Below are 27,672 nucleotides of genomic sequence, written 5' to 3'. Positions count from 1 at the left end.
AGGCCAAGACCATTGCCAGGAGGTAGCTTGGATCTGCTGCCCTGCTTTGGAGGCTGAGAGCTTAACGTATGGACCCAGCCAGTTGATTTTAGGATCAGAGAAGAGGCCTTGATGCCATTTAGGTTACTGGAGATAGGAAGCCACAACATCCATCTGAAGGGGAGATGCAGTGAAACTGCCTGGAGCTTATGCAAGGTCAGTGAGCAAGAGCAGCTTTAAATGCTTCCTTGGTGGCATGTGAGTTTTGGATGCCTTTACAATAACAGCAAAATGCAAGTGGAAGACCCAGTGTAAACCTAAATTTAACGGCCATTTTCAAAGGACCAGTACGTTGACATTGTGTTGGGGATTAAACCTGGTAAGCAGCTGAGCCCCACACAGCCACTTGCTCACTCCCCCTCCAGGCTGGATGTGGGAAAGAACCAGAAAAGAAAAAGGAAGAAACCTCGTGGGTTGAGACAAAGACAGCTGAACACATGAAGCAAAGTGGCGTGTGCAAGCAAAGCAAAATAAGGAATTCATTCTACGCTTACCAGCAGGCAGATGTTCAGACATTTTCAGGAAAGCAGCAGGGCTTCATCATATGTAGCAGTTAATTGGGAAGACAAATGCCATAGCCCTGAATGTTCCCCCTTCCTCTTTCTTTCTCCTCAGCTTTTATTGCTGAGCGTGATGCCACGTGGTATGGGATATCCCTTTGGTCAATTGGGGTCACCTGTCCTGGCTTTGTTCCCTCCCAGCTCCTTGTGCACCCCCAGCCTCATTGCTGGGGGGCAGCTTGAGAAAAGGAGAACACCTTGGTGCTGTGCAAGCAGCGTTCAGCAACAGTTAAAACATCAATGTGTTATTGACACAGGTTTGGTCACAGATCCAGAACATATCACCATACAGACTGCTATGAAGAAAACTAACTCCATCCCATACCAGACCCAGTAAAAAGGTCCTGCCCAAAGTCTGGCTCCTCCTGATACTGGGTGAACAGCCAAAAAGGACAGCAAAAGATGATACACTGAGATCACAGAATCACAGAATCATCTAGGTTGGAAGAGACCTCCAAGATCACCGAGTCCAACCTCTGACCTAACACTAACAAGTCCTCCACTAAACCATATCACTGAGCTGCATGCAGACAATTTTGGAGTGAATTATATTCCCTTGAGGGACACGGTATGCCAGGTTCTTCTGGGAATCAGGTTCAAACATGGGACATCGGAAGCTGGTGCATTTGTAAGTGGCAGCATACCCTGAACCCTTACCCCAGGCACCTTGGATGTGATAACACACATTTGCTGGGAGGCTCCACTCTGCACGAATGGCTTCGTTCTGATATTAGCAGTCATGCAAACAGATCAACAGACACTCAGTCATCTGTAAAATAACTCTCTTGTCACAATCAGGCCCGCCTTGAATGAACACTTTGTGATTATTTATGTTCCCCTTCACATCCAACTCCAGGTTTGCATTCTGCCTCTTCAGAGATTGCTGCGAGTGTGTCTGGGCACTGACACTCAAATGCCTGGAGGTTTCTCAACACCTCCCCAGTGCCCCCGAGTTGCATCACTCTTGGGTCCCCTCCTATCCTAACAAAGGCCTCTCCTCTGCACAGCATCACTTTTAACTTGAGTCTCTGGCCAATAAGTTGTAGAACAGGGCAAATTATTAGTGCAGCTTGAAATACAGGAATGTGTAGACCACCAGCCCATCACACTGTTTCAGGGATTGTTTGTAAACTCATGCTCATAGTCAACAGTTCTGCTCTTATTGTTCCCTTGGTCCTTTCAATGATCCTGTTCAGATCAAGGTTGCTCCCCGAATTTTTGCTGTAGACGACCTCTTCAGTGAAATGCTCTTTTCTTTTTTTGCAAATTCCTAAGAAACTCAGACTGAAGCAATGTTTTTCACATCAGATGTTAGAAAATGCATTCCCATCTACGTCCAAGGCACAAGGCCATTCAAATTCTCTTTCACTGTGATCAAGTAAAGAGGATAAAACCGAAAGCTTTCTTTTCTGAATAGCTCTCCAAAGGAATTTCAGATGGCTCACAACAGATTATTTAAAGTTTCAAGAATTTGTCCTCTTCAACTGCAACCCCACAGAGCTCCTCTAGGATCTTACAGGCTCCTAGAGCTGAATTTTTGCCCCTGTGTTTGCATTCCATGCCTAAGCCATCAGATCCTCCTCTCCTTCCCATTCCCCTAATTTGTAAGCAGGTGACTTAGGTCTCGAGTTGCTTATGTTGTGACTAATGTCTGCAGTTAGTGTTAATACATGTCATGAATTCAAAAGCCTTGAGGAAGATGAACTTGTACTTCCCAGTGGTACCTTGAAGCCCACCCTTCCCAGCAGAGGAGTCAAGCACAATGCTCTCCTCTGCAGTCACATGCTAAATCATTTAGTGGTCTGGGCTGTGGGAGCAAAATGCATTGCATATTAAAAAGCCCTCGTAGCAATGAGTCATGATGAGACATGCAGAAAGCAACTAGTTGTGAATACAAAAGGTGATAGCATGCGCAAGACACCTCTGAGAGAAGAACATGGGATGCAGATACTTTGAACCCAGACAGTAGGAAATTGCATGATGGATATTGCAGGATATTGCGTGATGGTGCGGGATGTTGTGAACTCAACTGCTGCTGGCTGGTTCATTTTGTAGGCCCTCCTAGGCACCAGGAGCTGTGCACACCGGTGTCAGAACAGCAAAGGCTTATGACCTGCCCAGAGGTAGCCAAGCCAGGGCTCTTGAAGTTCAGGGGCAGTTCAAGCATGCCTTAGTCAAGCCACTAATCAGCAGTGTGACTGGGCTGTTATGGGACTGCCAGAATTGCCAAAAACAGAGGAATTACCCTGGCAACAGAATGATCAAAAAGGGAAGATAGCAACTGGGCAAAATCCTCCAAGCAGAACAGGTGTTTCTTCAAGGTCAGCAAGCACAACCATCACGCAAGTGATGCTCAGCACAGATCCACCAGATTTGAGCATTCCCATATTGCAGGGAAAGGCAAGGTTTTATTTCTGGGTTGTATTTAGGGTTGTCATTGGCTTAATTAGGTGTATCAAGGACTGTCAACTTCCAGCCTGTACTAATTCCAAAGCCAAGCTCTCCTCCAGACTTTGACCCACCTACTTAAAGAAAGTCTTTAGTTTAACACCAAAGGTTTTCTGTGGTTGTTGAACATCTCAGGCAGTCCAGCACTATTCAGTAGTGTTTTCTGTCCCACATCTTCACTTTAGTTAATAACAGTGATTAATCACTGTCACAATTGGTGTATTTTAAGAGATACCCCTGGCTTTTAATTATTCTCATGTTTACAGATGGGTAAACTGAGTCCCTAGTCTGAAAAAAGACTTGTCCATAAGGCCACTTAGGAAGCTGCTGCTCAGTGTGGGAACTGATGCTGATCCTCTGAATCCTCCAGTCTGCAGCTCTAATCTAATGTATTACCAACAGAAGTCGCAATTAAAGAGCAGACCAGTAATTTTACCATAACCACTGGTGCTTTTTCAGTCATTGCCTGCCAGGCACACAACACTCTTTCTCATATAGGAGAGAAATAAGCCCTCTTATCATAACTATGCTTACGCAACGACCATTTTGCTTGCATTGAAGTCAGGCAGCTAGATGCATACACCAAGTCAAAACACTTCATGAAGTGCATTTGAAATGACAAATGGATGCCAGCAGTCACGGTCACAGCCATGTGTGCCATCTGCCCATGCACTTCCCTCCCATCAGAGGGACAGAGAGCTGCCCAGGATCCTGCTGAAGGGAGCAGGAGAAGATGTGTCTGTGCTTTTCATTGTGTCACACCCCCGTGAGAAAGCACAGGCTGGAGAAGAGGAAAATGGGAAACTTCAGTCCCTCTAAAAGGATTGCAGTGGGGCTGCTTTGTCCTCAGAACACCCATGTCATATCTATCGAGGATGAACCTGGAAAGAGAGCTTTGGGGGCATTGCCCTGAAAAAAACGTTGGATTTCTGTAGTGACTTCTATAGTAACTTCTGCAACCTTGAACTGATGCTTTTCCAACCCTCATTTTTCATGGTGGAGCCACACAAGTCCTCCCTCCTTGGAGCCCTCTCCACTTCTCATCTGCAACCAGCGATCGCCACCTAACTTGCATAAACGCCATCAGCTTCAATCCTTACAGCTCTGTGCTCAAGCTTTCACACAAATAGCTGACCGGGATGGGGCAAGCAGGGAAACATGCATATATATACAGAGAAAAAAATATTTTTGTATATTGACTTCTAAATTGCTGCCTTTGGTGCTCGTGGGAGGTGCTTTTGTTCTTACCTCCTTAACAGAAAGTGCAAGCAGGCTCTGACTACATGGTTTAGTGGTAGCCTTGGCAGTACTAGGTTAACAGTTGGACTTGATCTTACAGGTCTTTTCCAGCCTAAATGATTCTATGATTCTACCTCTTCTTTGTCCCTGTGAGTGCCCTGGTCTATTTTTTTTCCCCTGAATCCTCTAATTGATGGTGCCCCAGAGCTTTAAGCATCCCCATAACCTGCTTCTCTTCTTCAAGATCACTTAGTCCAACCTAGTCCAGCCTCTGACCTAACACTAACAAGTCCTCCAGTAAACCATATCACTAAGGTCTACAATTTTTATTCTACAGGTTTCTGGCACACTGAGCAAGAGTTACATTTCTTTTGCCCAGACTGATTGGTCCCACTCTATGCTCTCCATTAGGCTGTCTGGACATGAGAAAGGGTTGTCTGGAAAGAGGGAAAGGGCAATAGGAAATGAGCAGCAAATAAAAAATCCACATCCCAAATGATAGCCTGAAACATAAAAGCTGAGATGGTTCAGTTTGGAAACTTTTCACTTTGATGATCTAAACCCAGAAATGAGGAATTCAATGAAACACGGTACAGAAATGTTGTAAGACTTAAAAAATTAGTGGCTCACATTGAAATGTTAAAGACAAAGCTGTATTGCATTCTGATTTCGTGTGACTCCAACACATCCCCATCAAAACCATAATCAAAGCTGATGTGCTCTCAAAACACAAATACCTTGAAAAGAAATATATACGTCAGCATGTTTTCATCAGACCTACATATGGCATAGAAATATTAGGCAAACATTTCTTTTCTTGTCCTAATTATTGAACAGTGTATGTAGTGGCTAAGATGAATTCACTTTAATGAATCCTCTAATGTTTTAAGCAAGGAGGAAAAAGTCTCTGCTGCTTGTAACTTTACAGCTACATAGCTGGTCTTTACTCACAGAACTCATGTTTCTGAAACAAAGAGCAAAGTGAATCACTTTCATTACCTCAGTTTACAAGTGGGGAAACTAAGGCACATGGCACACAGTGAGTTTCCCCAAGACCATCCAGCAAACGAGTAGCAGAACAGAGCAAAACCCACAGCAGCAGTGTCCTGCTGTAACCACTAAGTAGCATTGCCTTCCTTTAACACAGACCATTATCAGTTTGCAAACGCTAGTGATGGAGAAGACCTACTGGGTCTTTTTGCAGTTCCCTGTAAGCGCAGGCTTTTTCCATGCCTTGTGCTGCAGACGAGAGTGCTTTATACAATCCCTACATTAAAATAATTCAAGCGGGAGGACCTCTCTCGTTTCCTTTGGGGGAAACAATTCTGTAGCTGAATAGATTGCAGCATTAGGAAATATTTCCTGATGTCCAGCCCCTGCCATAGCTTCTAGAATCTGTTGATATATTATTAATAGAAAGGAAAATAAATATAGGTATTAATGCCAGCAGACACTGTCTACTACTAATAGCTGCTAAAGTAATATATTCCCCTTGTTTTTAGCTTTTATTAGTCTTTTTGCAAAGGGTTACAAGACCCTTATGCATCCATTAGCCAGTCAGCCATGTGAAATTAATGTGGAGCAATTTTCATAAGCATTACTCAGAACTAATAATAATTAAACATTATTTTCTGCTCAGATAACACAGAAAATAAAGTCTGACTTTTATGCCAAGATGGGTTTGCATTAGCTTAAGGTAGATGAATTAATTCTCATTTACAAGGCTTCTCCACCAGCTAGCCAGAAAATATCAAGGTAATTAAAACCAATTTGTGAGGTTCTGTCCCATTGCACATTCAGTGAGTTTTATCGTTGCTGCAATTACAGGTACTTTTATGCCATTGCAGAGGTGGGACATGAAGGAGACCTTACCGCTTGCCTCCTTCCCCATCACTTTCAAGAAAACCAACCTCCTTGTAAAAAGTGGAAAGTGTTTTTGTGATGCACTTTGTTGCTGGAGAGTGTAGGATGGCATTGCTTCAAGGACCAGCTCAGTCCCGGCTCAGACTGGGAACTGCACAGCCAAGAAATGCACAAAATAGGTCTCCAGCAGAGGGAAAAGAAATAAAATAATAATAATAACAAATGCTTTTGATTTACCATTTACTTGTAAGGGATTCATTTTGGCTAATTACCAAACCAAGGGGTTTCTGTAGACGGCATTTCATAGATAGCTCAGTTCCCTCCAGCCAGCCAGATTTTTCTCTAGTGTCTTTAACAACCAAAACCCACCATTTGCAACCCAGGTAAATAAGAATGACTAGTTACGTGAAGCTAAAGTTTCCAACACTGGCCAACAGCTTTCTTGCCCTTTTTCTAGTGTATGGATGAATTTGACATGTAGTCATGTCCCACCAGCTTGACATACCACCTGAGCAGATGCTGTGGTTCTTGAAGACGGTCTTAGTTTGGTCCAGCTGCAAGATAGAAGATATATCAGCCCAACTAATAACTAGCTGTAAGATATATTAACCCAGAGCCATCCCACCCACAGCTAAGCTAATCTGCAACCAAGTGAACTAAGACCTTTTTTAAGGTTTCAACTTTCCAACGGGAGCAGCTCCTTCACCTTTGACCTTGCATCTGAGCTTAGCAAACGGCTGAGCCTGATGTGACCCATCAGACTGAAAATATCCAGGCTTTTCAGAGGATGACGAACTCTGTTTTCTGGGTCCTGACTCTCTCATTTCAGATCTCCAGCCTCTCCATCACTCCCCTGTCTCACTGTGGCGTCTCATTTTGGCGTCTGTGTCCACATCAGTGAGATGGAGCAGGCTGACCTGAGACATGACTTTATGGGTCAGCAGCAAAAGGAGACAGTAGTTCTGACTTTTATTATGTTTTGAAAAATTTTCTCTAGAGTAATCTAATTGCTGTTAGAGAGGCAAATAAAAGGAGAGAATACTCAAGAAACACCAGCTGTGCCTGAGCCCTGGAAGGAACCTCCCTGGCATTTTCACGGTTATCCACGCCTTCGATGAAGAAAGGTTTCCCCCTTACAGCTGTCTCAGTCCTGATCCAGCCATAGTAGTTGTAAACAGAAGTGTAGATCTCGTGGCTTGGCTTTTCTGTGCAATCTTCTTCCCAGCTGATGATGCCGACCTGAAACCACTTCATGGTGTTCCAGTAGCTGCAAACCAGAGGTCCCCCACTGTCCACCTACGGCATAAGGAGGACATTAGAGCAGGATCAAACCTCGGGTCTCTGAGAGCAGCTGCATCCCAGAGGCTGATTGGGAAAATCAAACTCCATCCCAAGTTCATGAGGTCTTGGGGGAGCAGGGACTCAAAGTGTCACAGCTCAGGTCTGAGATGCCTACAGAATAAATGATAAGAGAAGAAGGTAAGAGAAGAAGATCGGTCACAGTCTCCAGCTCAGGACAATGCCCTGTCCTTCTCAGTCTTTTCCACATCCTCCCATGGCCCTGGAGGGATACCTGAGTCTTGTCACCAGGAGACAAGACCCAAGAGTAAAAAGGGACATTTGCCGTGACTGTTCATTCAGTTCTTGGCTTCCCTGTAAAAGCAGTGCATACAGGTGCCAGGTACCTGCTGCTGTTAATTTGGGGACCAGTATACAGAAACGGAACAAGAGATGAACACTAACCCTGACAAGCTTTTCTTGCAAATTCATTAATTTCACTGAAAATCTGCTTGCTACTTGAAGGGCAACTTCTACTCACCCAAAACGTGCAACCTCTCAAATGCACTTTGCATCCATCCGACGAAGAGGAACGTCCTGGCTTGAAAGCCAAGAGCACGTCCAGTTTCCTGTGTGACCTCCGTGTGCAGTCACTGAGCACAACCCCAGACAGAAAAGAAACCAGCACAAAGTGCACCCAGCCAGGCACAATCAGCACAAAGTGCACCCAGCCAGGTACAGCACTCCTCTCAACAGTTATGTACATCTAAAGTGCTGTTCAGCCCTTGCTCTAAATAAGATAATTTCCTTCCACAGAGGGTTCCATTTTTATTTTCCTATCTTTTCTCCACTCCTTTATATGGCAAATAAGAAATAATACAAACACGTTTCCTAATACAGCCAGATTTCCTGGGAATTGTTGTCCTTCCATCTTTGTGCCCTAGTTTGAGAAATATCTTTGCCATCAATGTATGAACCCCCTTTTCCCAGCAGCTACCCTGACCTAACAAAACATCAACTAGTAAGGAATTGGCTGTGTGATGCAACTCATCAACACCCACAAAAGTTTATGGCAGAATTCTTACTCATTTCCTGAGATGGAGGCTCAAGGCCCCTAATGAGCTTATCACTTTTTTTTTTTTTAATATTCTTTTTAGCTCAACATGTAAACAGGAGAGAAAAATGAAGATAAATGCAGAGCAAATGTTGCTTCAGCATCCAGTACTGTTTGTGCTGAAATGGTTTTGCTGTAGCTACACAACAGTGGTGGTAAAGACCCTTCAAAGGCAGGATCTGAAGGCATTTCCCAACCCTGTTTCAACCAAGAACTTGTGTGAATCCCACCAGTGACCCTGCACTGACCTTGGACCCACGCATTACCAGTGCGCTTTGTGATGCCATCCTTTTTGAATGAATGAGCATCTTCTAAGCTGTGTGCACAATTAAATTACTGGGAATTTCACTGCTAATTCCCTCAGGGCAGGCACAGGCGAAACGTATTATCCTGGCAGCAAAAGGAAAGCACTTTGGGCCTCCTACAGAAAGATAAGAAATGAAGTTGGGAGAACGGGAGCTGTTATTGAGGCAGTGACGCAGCAGCTACTGGTGATCTCTCAGCAGTGCCTACTGGGGTGCAGCACGGTGGCTTTCCCCAGTACAGGAGACATGAGTACTGGCAGAGCTTCCGCACATTAAATCACAGAATCACAGAATTGCAGCATGTTTTACGTTGGCAGGGACCTCTGGGTGCCCCTGTCCCCCCCTACCGCAGCAGGGTGCCCAGCCCCAGGTCCCTGGGCTCGGGGAACTCTCCAAGGTGCAGCCCCTGGCCCCTCTCAGGGCAGCCTGTGCCAGGTCTCCGGCACCCACCCAGCACAGAAGTGTTTCCATCATCAGTGGGACAGATCCCATTTTGGAGGCCATCCACACTTGCGATGGACCTTTCTCCCAGGGCACTTACACGCTTCAATACCAATTAATTCCTGATACCTTGTGGCTATCCTTGGGGAAATTTCTTATCACATTTCGTAGATGAGAAAAGCATGGAAGAAAAGGGATGTGATTTGCACAAGGGTATGGCAGAACCAGGAGCCAGAGCCAGGAATTCAAAGCTATAGATCATGTGGTTTTCCTTTCAAATCAGATGTTTTCCCCTGTTTATCTCTTTAGCTGTGTTTGTTCTCTGCCCAGTCAGAGAGGAAAGAGAGAACTGTCTGCAGGGCTTGGGGGACTGTCAGCTGAGGAAAGCTATTTAAAACCTGCCCAGCAAGGGAGTTGGGCAATGCTGTGAAAACCCAGGCAGCAGCTGCAAATCCACAAACCCTGAGACCCAAATCCTACTTCAGATGCCTTTGCATGTGAGCTGAGATGGTCTGCTTCATGGGAGCAAAAGGTGCCTCTACTCTTAAGTTCCTCTATTTAACTTGGATGTCTATCATCCTCTTCACATGATCTTTCCCACTTAACTATAGCAGCCCATATGAATCGGGAACCTGATTGTTATAGGGCTAAAGACAGAGAAAATAAACTCAGTTCTACGACACTTCTGAATATCCCTGTATCCACCTTAAGGTCTCAAAACTGTTGGCCCAAGATTTTCCATCCTTGTGTAGGAGACGATGTGGGAAGAAGGAGGTTTGAGTGTTGGTAAAATCGCCTCAGCTCTTTGATGTCTCCAGTAGTACTAATTTAATGAACGCTCGGGTCAACAACCCTGAAGACTGAAGCACTTATTAAATGCTGCTTTCAGCTTTCAGTCTCTTGCACCCTGGTGGTGAAACACTTCTGGTCAGCATACACACCAGATGCTTGCTCCTGCTGTTCAGTCCGAGTGGCAAGTTTCTGGACAGTGAAACAGCTGAAAACAGCATCTTTGCTTCTCTTACAAGTTTCTTGTCAACTGGAGGATGAGTGAAAAGCAACTACATCAAATCAGCCCATTGCTGAACTCATGCCTTCCACAACTACATGTTAATCCTCCCATTAGGAGAAGTGAGAGCAAAGATATATTAGCTGGCAAATAATTCTGGGTTGTATAAAAATTGTCACAGACTAGCAAGGCACTTTGTTCACTAAAGCTGATCAAAAGTTTCATCCTTTTAACTACAGCCAAAGACTTTCTGTGAACATCAGGAGCCTTTCTGCTGACTTTAGTGAGCTTTGGCGCAAGAGTGTAATTTTCCTTTCGTATTTGTATTCTTGTCTGCAACATGGTAATTGATCAGAACAAACATGTTCAGCCACATAAATCTTTTTAGGTGCGAGAAGCTCAGGGGGAGGGAGAACAACCCATCTGATCCTCATTAGATGGATACACAGTCCTTGCAAGTCATTGCTGGTTTCATTTTTGTGATGGTAAGCTCTGTGTAAATTGGAGAGAATCAGCGTGTGAATAACAACATTTGCTATTAGAGCTGCCCTGGCTGCAGGAAGCAAAGGTTTTTCCAAAGAGATGATCTCTTCAGTTATTTCACTGTGAATAGACTATCTTTAGAGGAAGGTAGAAGGAAGGAGGCTAAGACCATTTTTAACATGTCAAAGATGAATCAGTTAACACAGGCACCTGGACTCCTTTCATGGGATCCCTTTGAGGTCTCATCTGAGAATCTTCACCTACTCTTTCCCTCCATCTCCTCATTGGAAAATGGGTGAACAGGATGGCCCTACACCTCCCAGATGGAAGTCATCAGGGTCCATTAGTAGCCATGGTGGCAGCGACTAAAGGTGGCTATAAGGCATCTGACCAAAGCCCCATGCAGCCCAGACTCCTGTCTCTGACAGATGTCTGTAGCAAGTGCTTGGGAAGGAGAATGAAAAGCAGGGCAAGTATTTACAGAGTTGTATTTACATCACAGTGGTTAATAGCCTTAGAGAGATCTTCATCCAGGAAGTTATCTAATTGCTTTTTGAATCCATTTATCCCTTAGGATAAATACCCACAACATCCTGGTCAGTGAGTTCCATAGTTTAATTATCTGTTGGATGAAAAAGTACTTCCTTCTCTTTGTTTCCAATCTGCTGCTTGATACAGCCATTGGATCCCCCCTCCTTCATGTGTTTTGAACAACAGTGACAAGAGGACAGCTCTTGACTGTCCACTCCTTGGCATTCATGACTTTAGAAATCTTTGCCATATCCCCATCAGACATCTCTTTTACAAGCTTCAGAGTCTTCCTCTGCTATTCTCCGCTTCACAAGAAGCCTTTCTGTGCCCCTGCTCATCCTTCCCACTCTACTAGTCTCTTCTAATACTACCTCCTTTCTCAGATGGGGTGGGCAGGAATTGTACAGAGCATGGGATGTAGGCCTCTCATATTAGTGCCCTCACATAACATGCGTTTGTTTCGCTACCTATTCCTTTCCTAATAACTCATAATGCTCTTGTTGCCTTTTTGACCTCCACAGAATCTCGTGCTGACGTTTTTGAAGGACTATTCACAGTCACTCTGAGATCTTCTTACATGGTAATAGCTAATTTAGAGCCCATTATTCTATGTGTACAGCTGGAGTTGCTTTTCTCTGTATTCATTACTTTGCCCTTGTCAACAGTGAACTGCATCTGCTGTTTTAACCTCCAGACACTCAGAATAATGAAATCCTCCTGCACCTCTGCACAGTCAGTTTTAATTTTGACCACCCTCAACAGTGTTGTGGCACCAGCCAACTTTGTCATCTCAGCATTTGTGCTCCTTGAACAGCACAATTCCTTGCATGGATCCCAGGGAGACTCCCCTTGTGAGCCCTTTCTCCCATCAAATCTTTCCTCTGTGCCACCTCCCTTTCAAACAGAAGCCCTTCTACTTCATGACAGCTCACTTTCTGTATGAGCCTTTGGTGAGACATCTCGTTAAAAGAATTTGGGGCATCTCAGCGCGTTATATCAGCTAGATCACCCTCAGCCACATGCTTGTCAACTCCTTCAAAGAATCTGAATCTATCTGTGAGTCATGACTTCCCCTTAAAGCTGTGTTGACTCACTGTAATTGAATGAGAAGCGGCTGCTCTGAGTCATCACACCCATTTCTCCCACTCCAAGGGCAGGCACTCAGTAGGTTTCTTTGTTCAGCTGGTTCCAGAGATGTTCTGCTCCCCAGATCTTCACTCACCGGGCACACAAAATAACACCAGACCCCCTTACCACAAAGCAAACAGCTTCAGTTTGAGGGACTAAAAGCTGCAACTCTGGGGTGCCAAAGGAATAAAGTAGAAGAGGTGTGGGGCATCATCAACATCTCAGGTCCTTGCAATAGGAAGGAATGTTTTTCACAGATTAAAGAATTAAGCCACCATAGCTTCCATGTGTTCACTTGTCTGCCCCTATCATAAAATGATCAAATGATGAAAGCTCTATAAAGCCACAGGACACAGGAAAAATATTCTAATTCTTATGAGCTGCACATCAAAGCACCCTTTAGAAGCAAATGTAACAGACTATAAAAGCAAAAACGTCTTTCTAATGCTTTGTTCTGGAGCTTCCCAGGACACCTTCCTATTTAAACCAATCTTGGAAGAAAAAAAACAACAAAACAACCACCACACCCTGACATGTTAGCAGTTGTTCAATGAGGGAGAATCTATCACAAGGCTCATGAGTGGGTCACTCTCTTCAATGTAAAGGTAAGGTGCAATAGTTAAGTAATTTTGTACAGGTAGTAATAATTCTGAATTGAAATGTGGTTAGCTTCGAATGTTAGTCCCCAGGAGACCTTTGGCTGATAGGCAGAAGGTCCTGTAACCTCAGAGCTCATACAGATACTCTCCATACCTACAGACTGCAATCACAGCATCATCTATCCACGTCCGTTTACATATTTTAAACAGCTGGAGGGATTGAGCAAGCTTCCCTGGTTTGTGGCCTTTGCCTTGTCTCTGTGATAATTTACCTGCGTGAAGCCGTTTTTCATCTGCAGACCTTTTCTTTAAAAAATTCTATCACAAGTCCTCCTTTGCAGTTTTTGAGCCTCGATAGTACCAGTAAAAGGATGCAAGAGCTTGTCAAAGGATGCAAGAATTTTTGTCACTTCTGCATGAGTTTAGCACTCACTCTTGTGCACAGAAGGAGGGTAGGAGGGGTGAGTTGAGCTCCAGGCTGATCACCCCTCTGAGGGGGTTCCAGTGCAAATGTCAAATTCCCGGTGCAGTCACATTACCATCAATGGGACATGATTTAAGAGGGGACAGCTGGGTGCCATGGGGATATCCTGAGACATCTAAAATGACACTTGAGACTTGTAGACAACGGTCCTGCCTCAGATCCATGTTTCTCCCTGTGAGCTAGACACCTTGGATTTGCTTCTAGTTAATGGGAATGATGATCACTCATACAGAGATTTATCTCATTTTAAAATAGATGGTTAGAACAGCCTGAATGAATCACACTTTCAAAAGCACTTTTTTCTCTGCATTAATAGAAAGATGATTGGGTAGATGCAAATAGCTACAGGAAAGGCATTTGCATGGGGCCAGATAAATCTCACCAAACAGCTACTGCTACTGCTGTAGCTACATGGGGTGAGGGCTCTTAGCAGCCCAGATGCTACAGAGGTGCTAAAGCCATTCACAGAATCCCAGAATGGCTGAGGTTGGAGGCACCTCTGGGCCCATCTGGTGCAACCCCAGAGCAGGGTGCCCAGCCCCATGTCCCTGGGCTCGGGGAGCTCTCCAGAGAGCAGCCCCCGGCCCCTCTCGGGGCGGCCCGTGCCAGGGCTCCGGCACCCGCCCAGTCCAGCAGTGCTGCCTGAGGGGCAGGGGGAGCCGCCGGGGCTCCAGGCTGGGCCCGGGGCCTCTGGGCCTGGCCCTGGGCACCGCTGAGCAGAGCCCGGCTCCGGCCTCTCCGCACCTCCCTGCGGGTACTGACGGCCATGGGGGAGCTCCCCCGGAGCCTCCTCTGCTCCAGGCCGAGCAGCCCCAGCTCTCGCAGCCTCTCCTCACAGCACGGGGGCTCCGGGCCCGGCAGCACCCTGGGGGCCCCGGGCTGGGCTCTCCCTGCTGGGCCCAGGTCTCTCTGTGCTGGGGGGCCCAGGACTGGTCCCAGCACTCCAGGTGCAGCCTCACCAGTGCTGAGCAGAGGGGCAGGATCCCCTTCCTCGACCTGCAGGCGATGCTTTGCTTAATGCAGCCCTTTCTTTGCCCAGGGGCCCATCACTGGCTCACGTTCACCTCAGGGCTCCCAGGCCCCCAGGTCTGTTTCTGCAGAGCCGCTTTCCAGCTGGGTGCCCCCAGCCTGTCCTGGTGCTGGGCCTGTTCCTCCCCAGGGGCAGGACTTTGGGCTTCTCCTTGTTGAGCTGCAGGTTTGTGTCAGCCCATCTCTCCTACCTGTTGAAGTCCCTCTGGATGGCAGCACAGCCCTCTGGCATATTCAATCTTCCCAAACTGCTGACAGTATTTGTGGGCAGGTCATATTACACGTGAAGGAACATAGTCCTTCTTTGCCTTTTTCACTCAACTAAATAAAAATTAAAACCCAGAGCCCTAGATGCATCCTAGCATTGTTTCAGTCATTTATCGGAGAAGGACAAAATCTCTTGTTGTATAATTCAGTGGAAGGGGGTAGATGCCTTTGGCTGGTGACTCAGATCAGTCCTACACCAGGGTGAGGGGAGTGTGGTGAAGCTGAGCTGGAAGGATCCCACCACTTGTCTGTGGCCACACAATGATTCATTCTCCTCAAAGTCAGGCCAGGGCCTGGACCCCCCTTCATCTGCTGCCGACCTGAACTGTACGTGAACTGTGACTTCCAGCAAAACACACTCTGTCCTATATTTCAGAGAAACTCTCTGAAATATAATTGGGCCATTTACTGAGTTTTGTCTGGATAGGCAAGGCACTGAAGAGGCATTTACTTTGTGAGTCCCTTCTACTCTAATTATTGTTCAAGTTACCATTGCATCAGGGCCTAACAAAAGGTGCTTAAGAAAGCAAGGAATTAGACATCAATTGTGGTTCATGGGGTCATGGAAGAAATGTAGCACACAAAAAATAACACATAGGCCATCTCTAGTGTCTGTTCTTTAGCACTTGTACTCCATGAACATCCATTAATGCTAATGTTTATGACTAAATAGAACTATAAGTCAATTACAGATCCTGTTAGTGTTAATTCACAGTCAATCTATATATTTGTCTGAAGAACCGCTAGGGAATTGGTATACAATAGATTTTTCTTTTTAAGTGAATGGATTTTTTTTTTAAAGTACAAATAGGAGCTCTGCTATTCAATCTCCTTGAGATATTATAGGAACACAGTTAGTGATCCACAAATTAGTCATGCTCTGGTACTAGTATGATGGCAGCTACTGAAATGTCTGAGCCTTTCTATTCATGACCTGTTGCCACATGTGAATATTAAGGCAGTGATCAGTAGGATAAAACTTTTACATGATTTGATGAAGATATTTGAGTGACTGGTGACTCAAATAAAACCATCTTGCTTCAGGGAGGAAAATCTAGCGCACAAATGGCACACAGTGCAAAGACCAAGCATGGTAATCCTTTGGATCCAGATCAGGATCATGTGGACTTACAGCCTTTGGTCCAGATGCAACTTGCCATCTTAAACTGTTTCCGGGTATGAACAAATGTATCCTGTTCTCAGCAATGCTTAGGAAAGGTTAATGTAAGGCTTTTATCTGGTTCATGTCCAGACAGATCAGGCATCTGTGCATCATCAGGCATTGCTCCCAGGTTTACTGTGGCCACATCTACACCAGCAACTCAGCATCACCTGAGCTCGTTCCTTTACCGGTGTGACTGAGAAAGAAAAAAATATTCCTCCCTCCTATGTCTGTTTCCAGGCACATGGGCAGGATCCTAAACTTAGAAAGGTGGCCAGGAGCCTAAAATATAAAAGCAATTCTTTTAACATCTCATCACACAGAATTTATCTGAGCCCATTCAACAACCCTTAACCCCCAACCACAAGTAAAGTTTCTAATCCCATCCAGGTGCCCCAGACACACAGATTCAATCTGGTGTGACAAGACAACGTTTCCTGCAGAGCTGTCCAGAGAAAAACCCACTCTTTATGGAGAAGAGCAGCTCAATAGAATGCACTTTGTACAATGTGCCCTGTCACCAACTGAGGGCTTGCTGCAGAGTAAGCATCAGACTGGGACCTGGTCTCCCAGTTCCTTACCTGGTAGCCTACTGCAGGCAAGCCACCAGATTTCTGAACCAGCCCAGCAAGGCCAAAATATGACTGCTTACCCACCCAAACTCAATCCCAGAAAACTGTCCATCAGCAAAATCAGTGCTTCCCCTCGAGGAAATGAGCAAATCCTGATGAAAAGTCATGTCACCTGTTTCACTCCTGAACAGACTTACTACTAGCCTAGGGTACATTTTTGCCTTGTTCTCATTATTTCAGGTTGCAAGACATTTCTGCCTGGTCAAACTTCTGCTAAAAGTGGGCAGTTGCTGGGCTATGAGCATTATCATACATATAATCATTGTGTACTTTCCCTGCTTGGAAAGCTCACATTTCTATTTCATTTTGCAGTCTACACTAACATTATTGTAGATCAAAATAGCACCCTCATCAGCTTTCTGAATACAGGAGATTCATTTTGCTGGGTACAAGTGCTCTCGCTGTTTCACCGGCATAATTCAGCTGCAGAACTTAAGGCTGGGCTGGGAAGTGCATTCTTTAATCATGTTAATGTTATCCTGTGGCAGTTTTCTTTTTAAATCTTTTGATTGAATTTAATGGAGGTGAAAGTCTCTAGATGAATGGCTTCACAGGCAGATGCTCTCTGGCTAATCAAAAAATGATTTTGCAAAGCAAAGCTTTCCCTTCCTTGCCTAGGTATGGCCTCAGCTTGCGATGGCTTTGCAGTCCACAAGTCCTGCACCTAAAGTTCAGGGACTTCCCTGAGTCCTGGCTCTCTGGGTTAGAATGAAGGGTTCCTACAGGACGAAGCTGTGCCTACATGTGTCTGACTGTGTGCTCCTCTGCAAGCACAGGCACACTTCTAAAAAACCCTTGCTCAGTAGAGGAGAGACCTCAGCCCTGTTCTCACCATGGGAGAGGCTGCAGGGAGAGCTCAGCCCTCATTGAGCAATCAGAGATGGGGTTGGAGGTTGGATGCTGTGAAAGCAGAGGTGTTTTTTGGCTTTCGGACTATTTGACACCAGGACAGCAATCGTGTGCATAGAACATGTTCTGAGGGCATAGTTTGGGTGAGGTTTTCCCAGTTCTGGGCATTTCACAGAAAGGTTGAGGTCAGAAGGGACTTCTGGAGGTCATCTGCTCCAAGCGATGTTTGTTTCAGCTCTTTCCCCTTAGCAGTCCCTGCTATCAAATAACGTCATGCTCTATAATTCAGCTTCAAAGCTCCACCATCCCATATCATTAACCTGTTGTGATATGTGACTAGTTCTGGCACCCACAGACTTACCTGCCGTGCTTTTACAGGACATTTGTGCCAGCACCAAGTGTTCCTTGGAAAGGTTTCTAACATTCAAACTAAACACTCCTCGAATCATTTCCCCACCCAGTCCTTTTGCTTTGACCCTCCTGGTCAGATTTTCCTGTCTCCAGCCAGTATTTAACTCCCACCACCACTGCACAGAGGTGTTTCAATCCCCACAGGCACACATCTCCAGAACCACCACTGCTTTCTGAGAGCCCTGCACCCCACTGCCTGGGTCAATATGCATTTGCTATGCACCAGACAGGCAGGTCCTCAGTCCCTGAGCTTCTTGCCTCATGCAGAGAGCCTTTAGCAGCCTTAGAAAACCACGGGAAGCGTGGATGTTCATTCCTGAAGTGCATTCACCTCTCTTTGAAGGTCCCTGTTCCCCAATAGGCAATGTGGCTATACCGGGCCATGTTTGCTTTACCTGGCAGGTGCCTCTTTCTCCTCCCTGCAGCTCAGCACACAGCATGTTCTCTGGTAGCTGCGGGATGTGCTCCAAGCACTGCTCCCTGCTGATGAGCTTCATCCGTGCTTTCTGCAGCACGTGGGATGCTGACACCTCAGCTGCTAACCAGCAAGCGAGAAGAGAAGGATTAGCAAACCCTGAAGAGCTTGTAAGGGTGAAAGCCACTGTTGGAGACCCTTGGGACTGCTCTCAGATGAATTTGTAAAGGAACTCAGGGTAGGAGGAGCTCAGGGCACAACCAGATGCTCTGGGGGTCATGGAGGCTTACAGGGGCTGTCTAGGATATGTTTGTGCTCTTGACTAAATGCCAGCCTAGGAGATGGGTAGGTAGGTGGTGAGATGGGAGATGTTGATGGGCAAAGCTAAAATCCTGGGGAGTGGAAGCTTGCTAAATAGGGTTTGAAAAAATCACTTATTCCTATAAATGTACTCTGGGATGTGGCACAGCCAGAAGTACCCCCAGAGGGATGGCTTATCCTCCTGGTCTTGGTGATGCTCTGAGGTGAACTGTTGGGTTTCCCACTCACGTTTCTAGGGTACCCAGTTTGAGGGACTTTTCATGGAGCCCTGTGTGAGCCCTGTGGAGTGATTTCCACTGAGCTTTCTCCAGAACAGATGCCCTAGTTCTCCACATGCTCTCCTGGGGTGCTTGTGAGGCCATGCCTCAACCAGGGGACTGGACATCTTTCACAAAGGGTGGCCATACACAGCAGAAATAATTGCTTTTTCCTCCTCTTGAGATGGAAAAGCAGAAATCACAGTAGGCACAAGCAAGCAGTGAAAAAATTAAAAATATTCATGGAATACTCATGGCTGCATGGAAAGCCTACTCATTTCATCACCCACATTTGTCTTCAAAATAAGCCTAAGTCTGAAGGATAAAGCTGTCTTTTGAAGGATGTCACAGCTTTTCACTCCTTCTTGCATAATTCACTGAGCTAAATCCTCCCAGAACCTTCAGGAAGGTGGGACTCGAAGGTAACATCTAAAAGATAGAAAGTTGTCATGCTCCTTTCCCAACTAACACGGGGCCCTCCATGGAAGTGTCTGCATACAGAAATGCTTTAATGTGAGCATCTCCAAGGAGGTGGCTCCATGTGAGCTGGGTTTTATTGACTGCAGTCAAAGAGGAGTCAGGCTGTGCCACCTGTGGTGCCATTTGAGAGATGTCCACCTCCAAAAGATGAGAAATGACCCATCTTTCCTCCCACGCAGGAACAGTGTGTCATACTTTTTTGGTACGGCCCATATCACACCATCACACATCACTCAGCAAACTCGGCTTCCCCTGTTTGTCTTCTGAAACATCTCCCAGATAGAAGGGCTGTGTGCCGGGGCTGGTGCATTGAGCTCCCGCGGGGTGCAGTTCAGATTGCAGAGGCAATGCCACCCTGACCACACAGCAAAATGAGGCTCTCCTTCCCAGAACCACACCAGGCATTTTGCAGAGACTAACGAAAGAGAAATCCTGCCAAGTTGCAGAGCAACTCTGCAGCATTGCCCCTGCTTTTCTGTTTCTAAGGGCGTGTTACCTTGGTGAAATGGAAGACTTTCACAACTAAAACACAGTGTTGTGCTGTATTTTACTGTTACGTGATGTGAATAAGAAGGAAAATACAGAGGTTCAGAAAGGAGATGGTAACCCTATGGGGTACAAGAGCTAGGATTAAACGGGATGTTAACTTACTACATGCCAAGGAGAACTGGTAAAGTCCCAAGGCACCACCCTGCCCACTCCGCCCTGATTACCCCTTTCCAATAATTAAATAGCTCATTAGCCATTTGGTGACGTTTGTTTGGGATAGACATTTTGGGTTACAGTCAGTACTGGAGCTACTTTCATTGGACCTTGAATGAGAGCAATTAGCAATAGCAATCTGCTTTTCTAAATGAAAGAAGAGGAGGGGGTGGTCAGAACCATCAAATCAATGTGTTTAATTGGAGGCATTATGCCAAAGACAACCCTAAATCTCCATTTCCCTTATGCCAGATCACTTTAGACCCATCATAACTTGCCCAGCACAGATTGTCTTACTTTGGGTGCTAATAACGGCAAGCAAGAAGGTTGAGTCCTTGCAGAGCAATGGTGGGCTCTAAGGTTTCATCTGGAACATACATGCTCAGAATATCAGAGACTTTTCTCTGGGAGTGACAGTTTCTTGCTCTGAATGAGAGTTTCTTGCTCTCCATTAGCAGATACGTAACATCTCCCAGTGGTGTCTCACCTGCACCTGTGGTTCCCCATCCAGCAATCCAGCAGTGTTGCCATGTATCAATGTCATACATGAAGGGCAAACAGATGGGGATTTTCTCATTGCTGAACTCGATGGGAGAGCTGAGCATGATCAGGGCAATGTCATGTTTCATGCTTGTTCTGTCAAAGTTTTCATGGATAACCAAGCTGTCTGGCTTATGTTCTTCCAGAGGGAGGTCAAGGTCGATTCCCCCTACTACAACAGTGAGATCTGGTGGCCTTATAAACAAATAACAACAACAAAAAAAAAGCAGAATATGCATGAGCAAACATGAAGACTTTGTGTTATAAAGGTTGGTGCCTCCTTCCCCAGAGCAGCAAATTGCAGAGGCAGGTTAGCTACAAAAACCACAGAAATCTGCCCTCACTCCCAGGCAAAGCTCATTTTCAGGGGAAGCAGGAGCAGAGGTAGAACATGAATGCAACCAAGTTATAAATAGCCCAGCCACTAACGAACAGATGGAGCGGGCTGGGTGTTCGGAATCACTGTGCCCTGGGCTGGCTGCTCCAGACCACGCTGTCCCTGGCCAGCTGCTCCAGGTTGTGATGCCACAGGTCATTTGTCACCGAGCAGCCCTGGCTCTTGGAGCTGCCGTATTTTGGAGGGGACTCATGAACTGCTGGATTCTGTCCCTGGGTTGATTTATCCAGAAGCTGCTGGATTAATATCAGACTACACATAAGGTAAAAGTGTTTGCTATATGAAAGCAAAAGTAATTTGGGAGTTAGAGTAAACTGAAATGGAATATACCTCTTTTTACAAGGTACCACAACCTGTGTACAGGAACTCCTTGGGGGCCATCAGAATAACATCATGGCCAATTATACAAGGCTGCTCACACCATCCTTCAAAATACTCCCCTTCTGGACCCTGGTTATGCAGATTTACTCCCCTTCTAGATCTTCTGGTTACGCAGATTTCTGCAATTTTCTTTTTTAATTTTTTAATTTTATTTTTTTTCCTAAAGGAGGAAAGGTTCTCAGTGCTCTCTTTCTGGCTCCATCACACATATTTTGCCCTTCATCCCAAGGACATACATACCCTACAGTCTAAGGAGCAGTGTTATCACCCCCATCACGCCTGGGCTGTCCTCACTTACCCCAAGTAGAATAGGGTAGAGTCGAGTAGAGTAGAGTAGAGTAGGGTAGGGTAGGGTAGGGTAGGGTAGGGTAGAATAGAATAGAATAGAATAGAATAGAATAGAATAGAATGGAATGGAACGGAACGGAACGGAACAGAACAGAACAGAACAGAACAGAACAGAACAGGAGTAGAGTAGAATACAATACAATACAATACAATAGAAGAGTTAAGTTGAGTTGAGTTGAGTTGAGTTGAGTTGGAAGTGACCTTCAAAGATCACCGAGTCCAACTGCCTGACATCTTCAGGGCTAACCAAAAGTTAAAGCACGTTAATGAGAGCATTGTCCAAACGCCTCTTTAACACCAACGTACGTGGGGCATCAACCACCTTTCCAGGAAGCCTGTTCCAGCATTTGACCACACAGTAAAGAAAATTTCCTAATGTCCAGTCTGAACCTCCCCTGGAACAGCTTACTTTCATGTATCCTGTAATTAGTGGCCAGGAACCAGAGGCCAGCACCTCCCTCTGTGCTTCCCCTCTTCAGGGAGCTGAAGAGAGCCGTGAGGTTGCCTCTCAGCCTCCTTTTCTCCAGACCAGACAACCCAAGTGACCTCAGCCTCTCCTCACAGGACATGCCCTCCAGCCCTTTTACCAGCTTTGTTGCCCTCCTCTGGACACATAAGTACTCACACCTCATCTGCAAAGCAATGGGCCGCAGTTAAAATCCACAGCGCGCTGATCATGGTGCCCCCGCAGATATGTTTCCCGTTGCTCTGGATGCTCACTTGCCACGGGAACTCCCCAGCCTTGGCGTATCTCCCCCCTCTGATCCTCTTGCCAGTCTCCAGAAAGGACTCATAAGATGGTCGAAGGCCACACTCTGGGTACAAAATGAGACACATTGCTCATGTATGGCTGCACCACTGCCTGTGCTACTAAATGAGGAGGGCAGGATGTAGGTTAAAGCACTGGTCCAGGACCATCCATGCTACTTGTTCTCTACCAAAGCCCCTGGCACTGTTGTAACTTCCCCCCAAAACGCCTGGGCAATCTGGGGGCTAATAGGGCCATAGACTGTTTTCCATAAGCAGGTTGGATGAAATCCTTGTTGAGGGAGTAGAATGGAAGAGTTCAGTGCCAGGTGTAGTACAAGCCGTGCATGTATGCTATAAGGCACAAGGAATCAACCCAGGCCAAACTCATTTACCGATGTGTGTGTATCCAGAAGGGCTACCAGTTTCACTCTGCTGTCCACCTCTGAAGCTACCAACAGGTTCACTCTTCCATTCACTGCTGAACATAAAAACTGGGGAAGAAACGCCTGCATGGATGCTGCTGATTAGAGAAGTTAAAATCCAGAAGGTAAGGAGCAGCATTTTCATCCCACACTGGGACCAAAGCTCTTGGACGATGTTGAGGGCAGTTATCCTTCTGTAGACACATTCCTCTGCCAGGGGCAACCGGGATGTGACCTCACACAATTCATTCTCTTTTGCTGACATCACAGTCAGACGCCAGTCTTCCTAAGACAATGAGGGAAAGCTCACACTGCCCTGGCCAACAACTTAGTGATTCCCATGAGGCTTGGGATTTGCTTCAGCTATGATAGCTATGATAGGCATCCTGGACTGGATTTCGCTGGGTGCAGTAGTGGACTTCTCAGGCTGGGTGCTGTAGCCCTTTTCAGTTCTCAAACCATCTTTTCCTCTTCAAAGACCTTACCTGCTGGTCCTGCATCAGTTTTCATCTTTGAGAAGTGCTGAAGCCTATCAAACTTTGGATGAATTTTGTTTAGACCGTCTTTACATCCTCAGAAGAAAGAGGCAGCTATGTTGTAGGGCAAGGTTCAAACAGTGCCAAATCAAAAGTATTGTGTCAAAGATGCTGAGGCTGACACGCCCTTCTTCCCCGAGAACTGTGGGCAACTGTTTACAAGGCCAAACTCAGCTTAGAAAGATTATCCATGAATCTGAATCATTTCACCTTTACTGATCTTGTCCCTGCTGCTGTTTGTTCCTCCAGCAGCAACTGCAAGGCATCAAGGCCAAAATTCCACTCTAGTGTATCTCCATAATTAATTGGGGGGGGGGGGCATAATATTTTGGTTTGTACCAGTTTTAGCATCAGTGGACCCATCTATGCTGATTTCTAAACTGACGTATTATTTCCATAGGGACAGGACTGAAAAGAACTCAGCCAAGTTCAGGCCTGAGCATGGTTATATTAAGGACAGAGCAGTGCTTCCTCCAAAGACTTTCCAGTCTGTTTCAAAAACAAGAACTTGCATGGAGTAGGAGGGAAGGGAGGGGAAAGGACAGAAGGGAACCAAGCAGTATTTTATGAGCAAGAGATGATTCAGAATATGAAATGTTTTGCCTTGTACATGGGAGCAAATCAGGAGTTATCCCACTGAAGTCTGACTTACACCGAGGTTAAAAATGCATAGGAGGAAAGTCAGACTTTATTTTCCTCTCTTCTTTGCTTTTATGTTACCCCTTGCGTAGGAAATTGGACAAAAACGCTGGTTTCCTTGGCAGTGAGCAATCAAACATTTCAGTGGCACAATGTTAACAACAGGCAATCAGTTACTCTAGCGGCTGGAAATCCCAAGTGCATCCCAAGCACATTTTGGGGCACCTCCAGAAAGAGCCTAACATGGTGATCCTGACTGTGGCAGCTCCTCTCAAGCTTGCCCCAAGTATAAGTCTGCTAAAAGGACAAGTTTCCTTGGCTTTTAAGGCTAGAATGGACTAAGCACCAGCCAAGGGGCAAAGGAAGATGGAGAGCTAAATTCTCTGGCATGGGGTTGTTGCCCATCTTTGGACAAAGCATGCAGGACTGCAGCAGTGTATTTACAAGCCTGAAGACTTTTGACAGGATCTGGACTGCTGGGTAGTTGCAGCAGACATTCAGGGAGTTGTTTTGGGTCTTTCTGAGCCTAAAAACCGAGCTAGTGAGCAGGAAGACACACCAAACCATGATATGGAGTGCGATGGAGACCTAGCCAAAGGGAAATGCTGTGGGTGTGTCTCCACATCCCCATCATCTGGCCCTCAAGAAAACCTTTGTGCATTCCTCTGCCCTGAAGTGCCACATTGAAGTAGGCTCCTGCACGTTTTCCCCAAAGAAAAGCAAAGTTGCTCCTTTATGCACCTCTGAGGAGGCACCAACGGCACATGAGCTTCAAACGCAGTGATTAGGACAGCCTCCAAAATGGGAAATGCCTGAGAGCCCACTTCTCCCACTGCTCTGAGAAGTATCATAAGCAAAAAGCTGGGCAGGTGGGACAAACCCATCCCCATCTCTCCTACTGAAGCTGCTCATCCTCATAGGTTACTCCATAAGATATATATATATCCCATTATACCCAGCATCCATATAGTATATTGCCTACATCCGCTATGTCCTTCCACTGTAACTTTTAGTCTTTTGAGATCCCCATCCATAAAAAGAATGTTTTTGCCTCTTTCTGGCTGTCCTGCTATTGTACATGCACTGGGGCAGGGACAGCCCCACACACGGACAGCCCCCACCCCCCTTGGCTCCACAAGTTATTGAAGTACAAATAATTAATCATAGGAATAATTGAGTTACAGTGTGGCCAATATACTCCTCTGCACTATCTTGCACATTTAATACAGATAAAAAAGCCCTAGTTTAATTAGTAGGTTGCAGCTTTTTATAATATTGGATATGTTTTCCAGACATATATTTAGAGGCATGGAACACATTGCAGACAACATTTTTCTCTCCTTTCTTTATAATTTATTGTAGTGCAGGAAACAAAATTGATTTATTTTTGTGTTTATACATTTTTGGAACTGCAAAAAAAAGAAGTATCACATTACAATTTTTACTTTTTTTTGGTACTAAAATTGCTCCTGAAAATAGGCACTATAGGTGATATTACATGTTGCTGTGAAAGTGGAATTGTAAGAGAATTATGGATCTTATACATTTATCATTCTCAAAGACATCAAGCTACGGGGTTGTGATAGCTAAGATGAGCCCAACCATGTCTCCAGAAGTCAAAGCTCCAGCATGAGCAAATTCATTAATGCAAGAAAATAAGGATGTCTATAAGCAGTTGCTATGCAAAGTGGATAACAGGTGCAGCCACCCCCTAATTCATCTCTTTAGCAGCATTTCAAGCCAAACTTTTAAAAGTTTCTTTCCTCTCCAGATTATGAGAATGCAAGGAAACCCAGGGAACTGCACAGAGCAAGGAGCTGTGTTTGCCAACAGGTGCAATTTCTGACTCTGCTTTGGTTTTTAATGCCAGTGAATTGGAAGCTACTCAGATTACAGAAAGCCACGCCCCATCAGGGTTCCCAAATCTTTATGCACTGATGCTGTGGGCGTACCGAAAGACCTATCGGGGCTGTCAGACCTTTTCCAAACAACCCTCTAGAACAAAGTGGAGGTGGTGGCACGAGCAGAGGCTATTTCTTGATCCCAATCGGGCAGGAAATCCCCGTTCCCCCGAGGCCACAGTATCCGTCAGGGTTCTTGCTGAGGTACTGCTGATGGTAATCTTCAGCGTAATAGAACTCCGGAGCCTCGCGGATTTCTGTTGTGATGGCCCCAAAACCGCCCTCTGTCAATACCTGTCAAGAAACAACATGGAGAGCCATTAGTGGTTTGTTGGCTTCTCTGCTGATGCCTGACATTAGGTTTCCTCTCAGCAGCAGCCACAGACATCTCTCAGTGCTTGGACCACAGCTGTAGCACATCCCTGAAAGCCCTTTATCCTCACTCACACGTAATTTCAGTAGGACACATTGCAGGCACCAAAGCACACGTCAGCGAGAAGAGGTAGTGCGCCCTCCAGTTTTAATGGCTCATTTGTTTAATTTGCTCTGGCCACACATTCGTTCTCTCCTCTTTATCAGCCACACCAGGCAAGGATGTGGTGCCATCAGCAGAAGTGGAAAACAGATGTGAGAGGCAGCAGAGCAGACTTTGATCGAGCCTGGCGAGCTGCCTTGCAGGGGTCTGAGGACTTTACCTGGCAGGTGCCTTTGCTTGGAAATGTCTCTTCCAGCCCAAACTGGCTCATGCCAAGAAGAGTTTCGGTATGAAATTTGAGCCCCACTGATGTCAGTGGGAAATAAGAACATTTGGGCTCTTTTCACAGTTGCTGCAAACCCCTTCTTCAAAACGAACGCTTCCACCATGGCCAGAAGGTACTCTTAAGGCAAATTATGGCTCATCTCTGAAAGAAGATTTGCCAACGCGTGGACCAGTAGCAGTAATCACTTTGCAGGAAAAGAAGGAATGTGGGTGGGGATTTTAAATTAGACTTTAACTTCTGATATCCCCTAACCGAATTTGAAACTCCTGAAAGGTTTCTGATGGAGGGAACTTCTTTTTTCACATGAATTGCCATACATTTCACCTACTGATTTTTTCTTTTCTAAGGAAACTGGTGAACACCAACATTTTGGAGCCAGTCCTCACCTCAGTGGGGACATAACTCATGTTCACTGCAGTCCATGATAATCTAATAAGCACTTTAATTGGTGTCAGACTACAGTGTTTGCTGTTGCAAAGTACACCTCTGAAGCACTGGACGCAGGTAGAGCTGCATTGCTATTAGCCAGGCTTGACAGCAAGATCAACTTTAAGAACAAAGGGTTAGCATATAAACTGATTACCAGACAAATATGTGTCATCTTATCAAACTGAAAAATAAAGCCAATAAAAGGAAACCATCACACAGCAGCACAAAACCAGACCTGGAAGGACCTGTAGTAAGTCATCTAGTCCAACTTCTTTCATCATGATACAACTCACAATAGCCACCTTACACCCAGCAGACATTTAGCTGTTCCTCAGAGATCTTCAGATACTCAAGGTCGCTCAAAAAGCCCATTCTAATAGTTACCATCCTGTTAGAAAGGTTAAAGCCTAGCCTGGATTAAGCCCACAATTTTCATTTAAACCCACTCTTTTGGTCATATTCATCGTGGATGTGGAAAGGAAATTATTCCCTTACTCTTCATAATGGTCTCCTACATACTTG

General features: G+C 45.6%; 2 protein-coding genes across 3 annotated transcripts in view; both read right to left on the bottom strand.

The window, feature by feature from the left end:
- Positions 1-6,533: 6,533 nt before the first annotated feature.
- On the bottom strand, positions 6,534-23,133 carry LOC118256568 (serine protease 55). The gene is given in 8 exon segments (XM_035563647.2): positions 6,534-6,703; positions 7,287-7,445; positions 18,267-18,406; positions 20,540-20,781; positions 22,338-22,527; positions 22,855-23,056; positions 23,058-23,090; positions 23,092-23,133. Coding segments are annotated over 8 exon segments (1,161 nt in total). The 3' UTR covers positions 6,534-6,550.
- A 2,261-nt stretch (positions 23,134-25,394) lies between these two features.
- The window catches only part of MSRA (methionine sulfoxide reductase A), a 278,841-nt gene continuing 276,563 nt past the window's right edge, over positions 25,395-27,672 (bottom strand). For both annotated transcript variants that reach the window (XM_035563709.2, XM_035563708.2), the window contains one exon: positions 25,395-26,254. In XM_035563709.2, the coding sequence (XP_035419602.1) occupies positions 26,090-26,254 (165 nt within the window). In that variant the 3' untranslated portion in view covers positions 25,395-26,089. The remainder of the gene's footprint in view (positions 26,255-27,672) is intronic.

The sequence above is a fragment of the Cygnus atratus genome, chromosome 3 (assembly GCF_013377495.2).
Source record: "Cygnus atratus isolate AKBS03 ecotype Queensland, Australia chromosome 3, CAtr_DNAZoo_HiC_assembly, whole genome shotgun sequence".
In the NCBI taxonomy this organism is placed as follows: domain Eukaryota; kingdom Metazoa; phylum Chordata; class Aves; order Anseriformes; family Anatidae; genus Cygnus; species Cygnus atratus.
The sequence above is the reverse complement of the archived record's forward strand: the minus strand, read 5'-3'. Positions and strand labels throughout refer to the sequence as shown.